At 38.6% G+C, this 14,605-nt stretch overlaps 1 protein-coding gene across 1 annotated transcript; it reads right to left on the bottom strand.

Moving 5' to 3' along the window:
• Window positions 1–9,255: 9,255 nt before the first annotated feature.
• slc25a5 (solute carrier family 25 member 5) lies at window positions 9,256–12,749 on the bottom strand. The gene is made up of 4 exons (XM_084718945.1): window positions 12,555–12,749; window positions 9,988–10,474; window positions 9,767–9,907; window positions 9,256–9,669 (listed from the first exon to the last, which is right to left on the bottom strand). The coding sequence occupies exons 1-4, from the start codon at window positions 12,663–12,665 to the stop codon at window positions 9,512–9,514; spliced, it is 897 nt and encodes a 298-aa protein (XP_084575071.1). The 5' UTR covers window positions 12,666–12,749; the 3' UTR covers window positions 9,256–9,511.
• Between the last annotated feature and the right edge of the window lie 1,856 nt (window positions 12,750–14,605).

Below are 14,605 nucleotides of genomic sequence, written 5' to 3'. Positions count from 1 at the left end.
CTGGGCACATAGGTACCTCTGCCTTCTCTTTAAATTACAGCTTTTGTCCATTGTTTTGGCTCATTTTTTGAAAGTCTTAATGTTGTCTAAACTGTACGTGCAATTGTCACAAATGTTTCATGGGACATCACAACTCTGTTGCACGGCTGCAAAAAAAAAAAAAAAAAAAAAAAACTGACCCAAAGTATTTAATTCATGCTTCAAAACTGAGTTATTGCGTCAGTTTAGTTGGTCAGTGCCCCCAAAATGAGAAGCTGTTTTGTCACTGTGTGAGCTGTACTGCTCAAAATGTTCAGACATTTTTTTCACCATGGAAGTTAACCCTGGTAATAGAATATCTGTTTCTCTGTTTCGTTCTCCTTTTTTTTGCCGACACTGACTGATTACTGTACTTTCAAGAGCGTCAGTTTGTCCAGCTGAATGCTGTTGTGTATCACACTGAGCTTTTTAAATTCATATTTTAACAGTAGGTAAAACTTTACTTGGAAAAGTTCATACTGCAGCACACAGAAAAAAAGATGAGCACATTTGTATTTATACAGTAAATTTATTTGTGTAGCAATACATTTACTGTAAATAGAAAAATGAACTTTGACCTTTTATGATCTTTGATAACTTAATGAATCCTTTTGTATGTGACGACTTAAATGATGAAAGAATGTTTAGATGTTGTGAAGAACAAACCGAAAATCAGTTCATCAGTTTTTGATCAGTAAGTCTGTGGAGACCTGAACTTATTCTTTTGCACACACACATGCTAAAACATGTGCACATGTAAAGAGACTGCAGATGGAAATTAGCTTGTAAGCAAAATCTAGTAAAAGGCACCTCCTCTCTTTTCTGAGACTAATGTACTTTGTGCAGTCTCTGATATGAATAAAATTACTGTAAATTTACTATTCAAATGTCTATGAGGATAGACTGATATGTGTATATCAGTATATATGTGTACTACAAATCTAAATGTTGGCATTGAAAAAGTTTGTGTGATACACAAGAGCGTTCAGCTCGACAAAACTTACATTCTTGTACAGTAAGCAGTCAGCGTCAACCAAAAAGTAAACTGAAACAGAGATTTGTATATATGAGAAACATTTCCAGGGTTGACTGATGGTGAAAAAACATCTAAAAAAGTTTGACCAGTACGGTTCATATTATGACAAAACAACTTTTCATTTTGGTGGTACTGGACAATTTACTGACACAAAAACTATAGGTTTTGAAGCTTGAATGAATGTTTCGGGTGATTTATTACCTTTTGCAAACATACAACAAAGATGTCCCAGTAAACAGTTGTGACAGTTACACAGAAAGTTAGGACTGTTGGAAAAAATGAGCCAAAACAATTGAGAAAAACTGTAATAAACTAAACTAATGAATGCTATATTCAAATCTGTTGTGAATAACAAACTAATCCTTTTAGAATTGATCAAATGCAAATGAGAAAGTGTAGGGCTGCAAGAGATGAAAAGCCTCAATTCTGACACACATTTATATTAACTGATCTTTACTTTTTTGTAAATTTATGATTAATTTGACTTCTTTGGGCTTGAAATTATTATTTTTATTTTACAGACTCCTCAATGGGTCTAATGTAAAGTCTTATCTAGTAACTTTAGATGTTAAATAATGGAGCACCATGTACAAAAGTACAACATTTCCCTTTAAATGTGGTGAAGTGGAAGTATAAAGATGCATAAAATAGAAAAAGTCTACGTCCTTCAGTCATTACTTATGACCCACTTAAAGCGCATTAGGTGGCTGTGTCTGCCCTCTGCCTGCATTTCTCATTATTTTGCTGATTTACCAACCCAAAACATCTGAATTTGATGTCCTGGAAATGAGACACAACAGTAAACTATCTTTCTGCTGCATTTACAAAGAGCTTGGAGAAATCCTACTGATTCTACCTTTAAGTATGATATCAGAGAAAATGTATGCAGTTACTTTCCACCACTGTCGATTACAGACATGCACTGATATATAGAAGTTTTACAGTACAATTCACAAAAACACCAGATCATCAGCCTTCCTAAAACATTGTTTGAAAGGTTGGACATTGATCAGGGCATATTTATTTTCTTAAAGTTGTTCTGCCTGAGATAATAAAGAGGTAAAAGTCTGTATTTATTCAGTTTATGAAGGTCTGTCTACTTCAGTTTCAAGCTGCTTGTTTCATTTTATTGTCACGCTGAATACTTTGGCCACAGTCACCATCACACTTATCCACTAGACAGATAATTAAACTTAATAAATAGACCGAAATAAAACAAATAAATAAATACCTTGGTGCATTACATTAAATCAGTTCTAAAGAAAATGATTTTGGAACAGAACTGTTTTCTACCCTCTAAATTATACAAACTCTGATGATGTAATAGTGATGAAAAATATAAAGTGGCTGCGGGAGCTATAAAATTGACTCTAAATCTTATCAACACTCAAATGTTCTGGATTAATATAAGGCAGCACTAGCCAGTTAAATGCCACAAGGGGGCAATAACACTGCTCCGCAACTGCCTGCAGAGAAGATCTGAAGCCAAACACCTTCTGATTTGTTCAAGGAATATGATAATATGGTTTGATCTGAATATTGTTCATCTTGTACCATCAATCAGAACACAGGAAGATATGAGGAATGAGCCTATTATTCACTGCTGAGCATAAATTCAACATTATGCAGTGCAGAATAAAAACAACAGTCAAAAAGTGGGCATCTGCAAAGGAGGAAATGATGAATAAACACATTAAGGATGCAGAAATAGCTCAACACTCACTGGATGTGATATTCATGCCTGAAGCGAAAATCTTCAAAATACAGACAGACATTTAGTGAGTAAAATCTTTATCAGAGTGACTGGTACACTAACAAACTATGATAAATCTGCAAATATTCTACACAACATCAGTCGAGGGCTTGAGGCTTTTTCTTTTCCTGACTACCAAAAATCACATGATCTTTAAGCTGCATCATTTATTTATTTATTTATTTATTTATTTATTTATTAATGAGTAATCTCTTTGTGTGGTTTTTCCTCCTGAGTGGAAAACAGTGAGGTCATGACCCGCCGCAGCAGTGACGTAACTCAGTCCAACAGCTGAAATTACGCAACAGGCAGCCTGACAGAAGGCTTTTAGTGTGAACGGGAGCTTCAGTGATCCGTAGACCTCCATGTGGACAACACTGACTGTCAAATCCCGTTTAAGACTGTAGGCCAGTGCAGGGGTGGAATGTAACTAAGTACATTTACTCAACAATATTTCAGGTACTTGCACTTAACTTAAGTATTTCCATTGCTATTTTGTACTTTTTAATTCACTACCCTATTTTACAGTGGTGGAAAGTAACTAAGTGCATTTTCTCAAGTATTTTGCTAAAGTACAACTTTGAGGTACCTGTACTTGAGCTGAGTATTTTCATTTTATGGTACTTTATACTTCACTACAATTCAGAGAGAAATATTGTCCATCTTTACTTAATTATTTTGCAGCGGTGGAATGTAACTAAGTACATTTCTTCAAGTACTGTATTTAGGTACAGTTTTGAGGTACTTGTACTTTCCCTATTTCCATTTTGTGGTATTTCATACTTCACTACAATTCAAAGGGACATAGACTTTATACTTCATTACATTTGCAGTAATGGAATGTAACTAAGTACATTTACTCAGATACTGCACTTAAGTACAACTTTGAGGTAATTGTACTTTACTTGAATATTTCCATTTTATGTATATTATACCTCACTACAATTCAGATGGAAAGATTGTACTTTACTTTGCAGTGGAAGAATGTAATTAAGTACATTTAATCAAGTACTGTACTTAACTACAACTTTGAGATACATGTACTTTATTTGAGAATTTTCATTTTATACTGCTTTACACTTAACTCTATTTCAGAGAAAAATGTTGTTGTACTTTGTACTGCACTACAACAAGCACATTTGAATAGAAGATATATCTGTTTCCAATACATTATTAGTTCTTTCTCAAATAACATATTCAGATTTGGGTGCGTCTCTAAACTGAACAACCCAACAGTGTATAAAACAGTAAAAACTACTGCAGCTCCACCTTGACCAGATAAAACAGTAAAATGCTACTTACACATTAATGCATCAGTAATAATAATCTAATGATAAAATTGTGTATCTCACCGGGTGCGTTTTTCTGCAGTGACTGAATACTCATGTAGGATTTCAGTGATGTTAAAATCCTGCAGCAGACAGAGAACTGGACTCCACTGACATTTCTCCAAGTCATTGCTAATTACACATTAATGCATCAGTTATATTAATCTACTGCTATAATTGCGTAGCTCGCTTGGTGCATTTTTCTGCTCTGAATACTTTAACTTTTGGCACAGTAAGAACATTTTGCAAATAAATTATGCACGCTCGCTTCGGTAATATTTTAAATAAAAGACTTTTTCTTGTGATGGAGTATTTTTACAGTGCACTGATACCCCAGCAACACACTGTCACTTTGTATTATGGACTACATGCTGACTGCGAGGTCACAGGACTACTTGACAGCTTTGATCAGTCTTCATTGACCAATTAAAGAGCTGCTACCCCCTGGGAACATTATCTATCCACTTCAGTAAAAAAAATATAAGACATTGTTTCAATTAAGCGGCTGTTTGACATGTGTGGTCTGAAATTCTTAATAGCAATGACTTGGACAAATGGCAGGGCAGTCGAGTTCTCTGTCTGCTGCAGGCTTTTAACATCACAGAGTATTCAGTCACTGCAGCTGTAATTACTCTTATTGAAAGTGTGACTATATAATTTGAGTCAATGAGAAAAAGTTAGAGTTTAAAAAATTACTGCAGCTTTGAACCATTATTCTCTCTCACAGTTCATCAGAAGTTTAAGTCAGTCACTGGAGACGTCTCTTGTCTTCTCACTTCTCTCCTTTTCACTTATGGATCAACGGCCAAAATTATTAATTCCCCCAATTTATTCCACAGAGTAAGGTTGTCAGAAGTACTGATACTTTAATACCTTTTCAAGACCACGTGTTTAAAACAATACAATATCTGTTAAGTATTAAAAGCACAGAAAGTATTAAAAAAAAAGATCTAGGCGGTCATTTAATACCTCAGTTCAGTTCAGTCTTTATTGTTCTGCCTGAAATTTGGCTTTCAGCAAAACAGACCATGTTCAGTAACTTTTTCTGTGCCGGCACTGTGAGCAGGTTGTTAACTTTTTTAAAAAAAAACAAAAAAGCTTGTCCTATTTCTTGTGTCTAAGCCTTGTTTTCCCTTTATGCTGTGATATGAGAGCGGTATCGAGTATCATTTAATCATACAAGAATTTAGAGAAATCAACTAATCAGTCCTCATTGACTTAATGTAAATATGCAAGTTTTATTAATTCAAGTTAATTGAAAATCTCTTTATTTTCAGAACTTATAAACAAGTTCTTCTAACTTGAGGGGTTTTTTTTAACTTTAAATGATGAGTTTAATTAATGTGCTGTACACAGTTAAGTCAACACATTAAATTAAGTTTCTAAAGAAACATGATCAGCATATTAGCTGATGATCAGCATGCATTGTTTTAAACTCTCCTGAGACTCTTATTTTGAGGAAAACATGTAAGGGAAGGTTAAGAGAAGGCAGACACCTCTGTGGTTGATATCTCCAAAACTTTGCAGCTCACACCAAAAAGAAATCTAGATGGATAAACAGCACTATAGGCAGGGGAAAATATATATATTTTTGACTATCCCTTTAATGAGAGTGACATGCCAGAAAGATGATCCAGCTCAGGTTATTGCACATGTCTGACACTGATGTCTTATACATTGAGATGAATGTGGTCATCCTGTGAACTCTTGAAACACTCTGTAGACACAGTCAGTCTTAGGACGCTGAGCCCAGACTGATCTTGAATGGAGGACGCAGCCTCATTTTAGCAACACTATCAGATTACATGATTTACTCAGCTGGACACATAATCCCCTTTCAGTGATTCAGAAAGTCTTGGACGTAACCACCGCCGACCTACGGAAATCATGTTTTTAATACTGTTTTGACCACTCCATCCCCAAAAAGCTCCTCTCAGCAGGTAGCACGTGGTTAATCATTCAGCAGGCTGCTCCATTACAACTTTTAACAGGGATTAGTAAATCAGAAGCAACAGGGATCACAGCCCTTTACACACTGTCTGTCTGTGAGGCTTTAGATACACCGCACCTCCTTGAGGTCACATGTCAGACAAGTGCAGTCTGCATGTTCTCAGCCTGACAAAGCACATTTATTTTACTTGTAATTACAATGATCTTTAACGTATGCTTAAATTAAATATATTTCTTAGTATTTAGAGACAATTATTCCTTAAATCAAGCTCTGTTTATGCACAGTTTTCAGCCTCTGTACAGATCGTGATGTTTAATCAGTGGTGGAGTACTGAAAATCTGTAATCAAGTAGAAGTACTGTTAAATTACTGAAATATTACTCAACCAAAAGTTTAAAAAGGTGCACAAGTAAATGTGTGATCAGACAGCCTCATTGGCTACAAAAATGTTGCTGAAGGGTCTGGATATTACTTCAGTTTGTGGGCCTACTCAGTAACTAATTATGATTTTAAAAGTTGATCACATAGTCATGTAATGTATACGTCTATGAGAGAAAAATTATACTTAAAAAAATACTCATGAAGTGCCGCCAGAATGATTTAATTACAGTAATCTGAGTAGTTGTAGTTCGCCACTTTGCCAACACTGGTTTTAATTTTATTTAATTTAATCTGCCAATAATTATCTGGATTAATTGATTGTTGAATTAATTAATGAATCACTGTTTGGTTTATTAAATGTTTCCCCAAAGCCAAAGATGTGTCAAGTGTCATTTGTCCCCAATCCAAAGATATTCAGTTGAGTAAGTGGAGTAAAGAAACCAGAAAATATTCACATTTAAGAACCTGGAATCAGAATTTTGACGTTTTTCCCTTCAAAATTTACATTAAAATAGCTACCAATTAATTTAATAGTTGACAACTAATCGTTTAATCATTGCAGCTTTATAAAAACATATAAATCTATCTGTAGGCAATGAAAGGCAATGGATATCTGCGGACAAGGAGAAAAAGTGGTTGAAAAGGGCACACGTGCCTCAAAGACTGAGGTCAAATTAATTTTAGTAAATGTTTCAGCCTGTCTGCTGCAAGAATTTCCCCAACATTAAATGTCCCAGTATTGGTTAAAGTTAAAAAATGTCAAGTAAAAGTCTAGATAACTACACTTTAGACACTCCAAATAACAAATGCAGAACATGCTTATTGTGGAAACTTGTTCTGATACGATGGCAGCAATAGGACAATGATTAATATCACCCTCTGGGCCAGTACACCCTCAGAAGCCAAAAACTGCATCATGTGCTTCCCCGTGTAGGTTACACTCTTGTGCTTCTTTGCAGCTGATGGGATCAAGTATCGGGAGGAATTCAATCTATGACACCCCTTAAAATACACATCAGCACCAGCCTAAGACCCAAGTATGGACACGACTAGGTGCTTTTTGCTTCTTTGCTGTGGTACAACTAGAATGGAATAAGGTTTTCTCGCACTTCAGATGGCAGAGATCTGGAGATCACTTGAGTGTGATAGTAAATAACTGGAGCAGGTGTGTCATACTCCTCAGTGGTCAGACAGCTCAAGGTTAAAGCCCTCAGTCACACCAGTTGGGAGTCAGATGAGACTTGGCAGGAGATAAAAGTATATTTAGAAGGTTGGAATAATCCAGCTCGGTACAGGTACTGCTGGTTTGTTTTTCTGCAGGAAGACACTTGTGCAAATGTTCTGCTTAACTGTCAATATATATAGAATATATCACCTTTTTTTTATTTTCACATATAGAAAATGTATCCCCGTGGTTTTCAAACTGGTATCCGGGGACCAACAGGGTGCTCCCCCCTGCAAAAGGAGAATATTTTAACCTTTAATCGCATTTTTTGGAACAAGGTATGAAATAGGGTTGGCGGTTTTGTTTGACTGTACTTTATAGTGATCCAAGTTTGATCAGTGACTATGACTTTATCATCTTCAAACCTATAAAAAAAAAAATACTGTCAAACAAAATCCTAGAGTACTACAAGAGTAACAGATTTCGCGAAAATCTGAAACTCTGCTTTAAAGAGTCTCTGACTTCTCTGGAATAATCTTGTCAAAAACTGCCCAGCGTAGGTATAATGGTTTTGATCTGGACCTGGTCCACAGTTAATTGATGTTTTAAAAAACTAAGTTAAGTCTCAGTTTTTATTATTTTCACAAACCTCAAACTGTGTCTGAAAGAGTCTCTGGCTTCTCTGGGATAATCTAGTCCAGATTTGACCAGTGAAAGTATACTGGTTTTTGATTTGGACCTGGCCCAGTGTCGACGTAGAGGTGGGAAGTAATGAAGTACAAATACTTTGCTACTGTACTTAAGTAACCTTTTCAGGTAGAATGGCAACTTCACTTTTACTCCCTGTATTTTAACACAAATATCTGTTCTTTCTACTGCCTAAATTTTCCCAACAGGTTCGTTACTTTAATTTTAATGCATTTGATTTCAACCTAAATAAATTGACAGGACAATAACTCAGAAAAGATGTGACTTTGGTATATCCATCAGTGCTTATCACACACGACAGACACAAGATGAAAACATTTTGTTAGCTTTGACAGAAACAGCCAACAGAAATGTCCTTCAGAGGGCTACTTTTTACTTTTATACTTTGAGTACGTTTCAGAGCCTGTGTATTTTCACTTTTACTTAAGTAAACTACTTTTTTTTACTTTATCTAGATGTGAAAAGAGCACTGAAATCTCCTTTTTGTATTTTCACAAATAGAGTAAAACATTTTTCATAAAGTTGAAAGTGGGTTTCAGACAGGTTGAAGCCTTTACCCATTATGTTTAACAACAAATACTGGAGGACTGGTCGCTGAGAAATTTAAGTTAAGTTTCCTGCTGAATCTGGAGGCAACTTCAACATCAATAAACTGGTGAAGCTCCTGACGTCATGCCTATCGCTTTTCTGCAAGCATGCCTTGGTTGAAATGTTGTCAGCAGGTCAACTTTCTCAGCTGATTTTGGCTTCCCACCAACAACAACCTGTGAGACCTCTGCAGCTCCAAGCTTACATTTGACACAAGGGGGGCTGCCAAACGGCTTCCTGAAGCAACACGGGCTGCCAGGACGCTCAGTCACGCTCTGTAACGATACCCTTCATAGATGACATTACATTTGGAAAAGCAGACAGGAGATTCACTCAGTAGGTTGTGTTTATTTCTCTTTTTCCGGTAAGGTTCCTGTGTTGTTCAGGGAATGACATTCTTGTGAGGGGCAAAACAAAAAAAAGCATGGGCCAAGAGAAGAGTGCATAACAGATTCCCCCAGTACAACTAGTAGAAAATACTAGTTGGTCCCTATAAATATAGCATGGCATTTAAGTCCTTCCAAATGTACAAGATATGTTACAATTAAACTTCACAACATGAACAGTGGACATACAAAAACAGCTTAGATGACTTTCTTAAGCTCATCGTACAAGACGAGCACGAAGGCGCCACCCATGCCTCTGAGCACATTGGACCACGCACCCTTGAAGAAGGCCTTGGAGCCCTCGTCACGTGCGATCTTCCTCCAGCAGTCAAGGGTGCCGGTGTACATGATGTCGGCTAAGAGGAGAAACAGAATTGCAGAGACGTCACACCTTCATGCTACTAACAGAGCAGAAAAAACCTTAAGTTATGCTTGAATTAATGTGCTTTTTACCTCCTTTGCGTCCAGACTGCATCATCATACGACGACGGACGGTGTCGAAGGGGTAGGACACGAGGCCAGCGACAGCAGTCACAGACTGAGCGATCATCCAGCTGACAAAAATGTGTGTGTTCTTGGGGTCTGGAAGCATGCCTGCAGGAGAAATGTCAATCAGGAGGGTTAATGAAAGCCTCAAAGGCGAGGGAAGTCCAAGCTAAATAATAAAAACTCACCCTTCGCTGTGTCGTAGACGCCAAAGTAAGCAGCTCTGTAGATGATGATGCCCTGCACAGACACGCTGAAGCCCTGGTACAGACCCTTGATGCCGTCTGACTTGGAGATCTTCACCAGGCAGTCTCCCAGGCCCTTGAACTCGCGCTCCTTTCCAGCTTTGCCGACATCAGCGGCCAGACGTGTTCTGGCGAAGTCGAGGGGGTACACGAAACAGAGCGACGTGGCTCCGGCGGCGCCACCGGATGCCAAGTTACCCGCAAAGTATCTCCAGAACTGTGTGCGCTTGTCTACGCCGTCGAGGAAAATCTTCTTGTACTTGTCCTTGAAAGCAAAGTTGAGGGCCTGAGTGGGGAAGTATCGGATGACGTTGGCCAGGTTCCCTCTCCAGAACGAGAGGAAGCCCTGCTCTTTGGGGATACGGACCACACAGTCGACGATGCCCTTGTACTGCTTGTCAGCTGTGATCTGTTTGCTAGCATGTTGTACCTGTAGTGCAAAAGGAAATGCAGCAGCACATTAGGGAAGTAAGAAGACACTGATACATGAGTATCATGATATAAAGTTTTGTGATTACGTATCGATTCTGAAAAACACTGCATCATGGAATAATGATGCATGCAAAAGATTCAAGCAGTGGTTCACTTCATAAACGTTTTTGACTCTGATTCAATTCATATGGTGGTGTGTTCTTTATACAATGCTAGTTTACCTAAAATTAGGTAAGAAAATAGCCATTGCTATTGGAGCCTGACAGATATACTGGTCAGCTGATACTGTCAGTCTGATACTGACCTATCAAAGCTATCCATATCAGTATCGGCATACATGTCTGATATGCGCAGAACATTATCTGACTGCAGATTGTTTTATTTGTAAGCTTTGCAGGCAGCATTTTACGCAATGTGATCCTTTTTTTCTTAATTTAGATTTAATATTTACATATATGTGGCCCCATTTGGGTTTTTTTTTATTATTAAAAAATAGGGTTTACTGTTTCAGTGTCCTGATACCATTTTGGACAATAAAGTTAGGACAGTAAAGCCCCATGAGCCGGGCCTGTGCGTCCTCTGCAGCAACTGTGGGTTTGTCTCCCACCTGCAGCTCTTTGTTAGTTGTCATTCCACTCTGTCCCCCTTTCCTGTCCTCACTTCAGCTGTCCTACTAAAAGGCAGAAAAGTCCCCCCCCAATTTTAAAAAGAACAAGAAACTAAACTAAAAATATTTGCGTACATTACATATGTTTGTCAAGTTTTTAACCACCTTTGAGGCTTCATTTAAAATAATGCATGTTTATAAATATATTATATTTTGTATAAAGAATATTGGCTGATAATTGGATCTGAATTTTTTTTAGTCATTTATATCAGTACTTGCCAGGCCCTAATCACGATATATTGAATCGTAAACCCTGTATCTTGATACATATTGCCAATACACCACCCTACAGTGCATTAATGCAAGGAGGGCATGTCAGGTCTGACATAACTTCTGTGTGATGGAGCATCTGCTTTTATCTAATGGTGTAACGATACACCGATCTGGACCGAGATAAGGATTACATGTTCAACAATCCAGTGTGAAAATATCGATCTATATCGTCATCTTCAAGCTTTTATTTTGAAAATTCCTATGGCACAGATGTCTGGAACAGTTCAGCCATAAAACCTGTCAAATCATAATTTTGCTGGCAACAGAATTTTTATTAAAATACATATATCATCCGATACCATTCGCAGGCCCCTGAATTGAATCGAATTCCTATCATAGTAGACTTTGTAATATCAGCAAATATCATGTCGTCGTCCAAAGAATCAGTGCTTTTGTGTCTTGATGAAACCTGCAGTTTACACCCCTGCCTTCAACCTGTTAACCTTCTAACATGGACACTCACGAGGACACGCATTCCCATGATTCTCCTGTGTCTGTCAGACAGACACATTTACAGCCATGTGCCAGAGTACTACTCTGATGGCATCCATTCAACAATTCACTCCTCCTCCTCCTCCTCCACTGCTGCTGCTGCTGTTACTGCTGCTGAGCCTGGGCCCAATGCAGCAGAGGAGGAGGAGGAAGAGGAGGAGGAGTGCCATGGCGCAAACCTTGCTGTGACCTTGCCTGTCTGCTGTCAAGCCAAACCCAAGACCTGTCAATGCAAGAGCAGCACTTTTAAAACACCACAGTCACAGTCTACGGCCACGTCTGCCTTTAATAACACACTGCAGATCTGCTGGGCTTGACTGCAGCCTGCTGGCCGGTCTATTACGTAACAGGTCTGATGCGCCTCGATTATGCTCATTCATCTGTGCCTGCAGCAATCTCTGACAGATCTGCTTTAGTTCACTATATTAAGACTCCAGTTTACACTTTAAAGAATGCAGCATCTTTATATTGAATCCCTTTATCGCAGCGTCTTGTTAAAATCACCCTCCATCACTTAGAAATTACCAGAACATCAGCAGGAAAATGCTCCAAATTATCCAGGACGGCTCCGTGCTGCAGACACGAGCATGCAGCATCTAATTAACAGCTCCGGCTAATTACAGTGTCACCAGAAATGACAAGTTACCTGGAGGAGAAGCTTGACTCTCTCGATGGGGGCTACAGCTGTTTTGGAGATGGCAGCGGCGATGCCACCAGCCAAGAAGTCCTTGGCGAAGGAAATAGCTTGCTCGCTCATCTTCAGATGTTATCAGCTGCCGTCCCGCTCACTTCTTGTCGGTGGGGTTTGCCTGTGGAGGTGAAATGGCCGACTCCTATCCAGAGGAGAGGGGATTTAAGAAGACTGAACGCGAGAAAAACCGTGAACTTCGACTCCTGCGCCTCATTGGTCGGCTGCGGTAGATGTGGGCGGGGCTAAGTGATGTCCTTTGATTCAGATTTGGTGCTCTCCCTCATCACTCAAGTACATCATGGCGTTATCCACACAACAAGAGGGAAACTTCCTGATTTAACTTGTCTGGCTGTTCCGATTCAATCACAACAGCAGACCTGTGTGGAAACTGACTTTTGGATTTTGAGTTTTGGATCAGATTTGGCCGAAGGTCAAATGTCACAACGTTTGGAGCAGCTGAGGACCAAAAGGCTATGGTGGGTAAAGGTCATCCCATCTGTTAATGTCCTTTGGCTGTCACTCAGTTTCCCACAGTATGGAGGAGGACGTGACTGAATCAGCTGACTTATTCCACATGAACTGTCAGCAGACTGATCCAATCAAGTCAGTTACCAAAAGTTTTATCATAAAGTGTCACCAGAAACAAGAGTGTTCATTGGAAACAAGTTCCAGTGTTATCAGACATAAGTTGCATTCAATAAACGTCCAAAATTCAGAAAAAATAACACTTGTCATCCTAGACCTACACACAATGAAGGGGGGCTCGGCAGTGAAGGGGGTAGTTTTATCTGCCTGAAGCAAAAACAGGTTAAAAAATTAAAAAGGGCTTCAGCTGAATGCAGCGGGGCAGAGGGTTGTGATGCATTTACTCTGGTTAAGATTAAAATACTTTTACTCTGTGCCTCAGATTTAAAATATAACTACTACACATCTGTAATAAAAGCCAACCATTAACTATTTAACAATTCAGAAGCACATAAAAGGACAGCAGAGTTTCTCACATGTAGGGCAGCCACCGGAAAGGCTCTCCAGGGCAGTGATTTTCAAAATATTCTGCCCAAGGAACACTTGTATTCATATCCATATAAAATAGCCTCCATAACCAACCTAACCAACAGAGGCAACAGTACTAGCCAATCAGAGGCAGAGTTCTGGGATTGCGGGTGGGAAAATAATGAGGCGTCAATCAACCAGGGCCTTTGATGTGTCACACTCTAGAAATTCCCATCATCCAGCAACTGCGAATGGCGAAAACTGGGGTTTGCTTTGATGGAAGAGTTTTTTTGTTTTTTTTTTAAACGTTCTTTTTAGGGTACAGAATTTGCCTCCGCCAAATTACAAAGTAACACTGCCTATTTCATCACGTTTCCTCTCCATGAAGGACACTTCATCACTTTTTCTCTACTGGAGGGGCACCTTATCGAGCACTTTTATCTCGTTTTCTCCACTGAAATGACACCGTAGAGGATACTTTGGTCTGGTTTTCTCCACTGGAAAAAAAAAACCAAGGGGACACTTTTATTGCATTTTCTCCACTGGAAAGACGGCTCTTTTATCATGTTTTCTCCACTGAATGGGCACTCGAGAGTGTAATGTTTTCTTGCACATTGGAGCACCATGGGTTTGTTGTTTTGTTTTTTTTGTTTTTTTTTTGAACATGTGGGCACAACGCTAATTAAGACTTACACACATACAAAATAACGTGTCAGTGAAATTTTAATGTTGTAAGCACATTTCTCCCATCACAGATGTTCACAAATTGTCCATGATGGTACATGTCAACCAACTCAAACTTAGGGGCGTCATTTGTTTTTTTTTTATTTTGCCTTTTTTTTTTTTTTTTATGCCTATGCCATACCAAGACTTGATTTGTAAAGACCAAGAGATCATTGGTTTTATGCCCTGACAGCTGTCATTTTTATTGATTTTTTTCACCTACAAAACACCTTTAAGAAAGGTTACCTTGTGGGTAACCTGAACCCTACTACGTGATGTAGGCTAGCCAG

This window comes from Lutjanus erythropterus, chromosome 5 (genome assembly GCF_056507025.1).
Source record: "Lutjanus erythropterus isolate fLutEry1 chromosome 5, fLutEry1.hap2, whole genome shotgun sequence".
Taxonomy (NCBI): Eukaryota; Metazoa; Chordata; class Actinopteri; order Lutjaniformes; family Lutjanidae; genus Lutjanus; species Lutjanus erythropterus.
The sequence above is the reverse complement of the archived record's forward strand: the minus strand, read 5'-3'. Positions and strand labels throughout refer to the sequence as shown.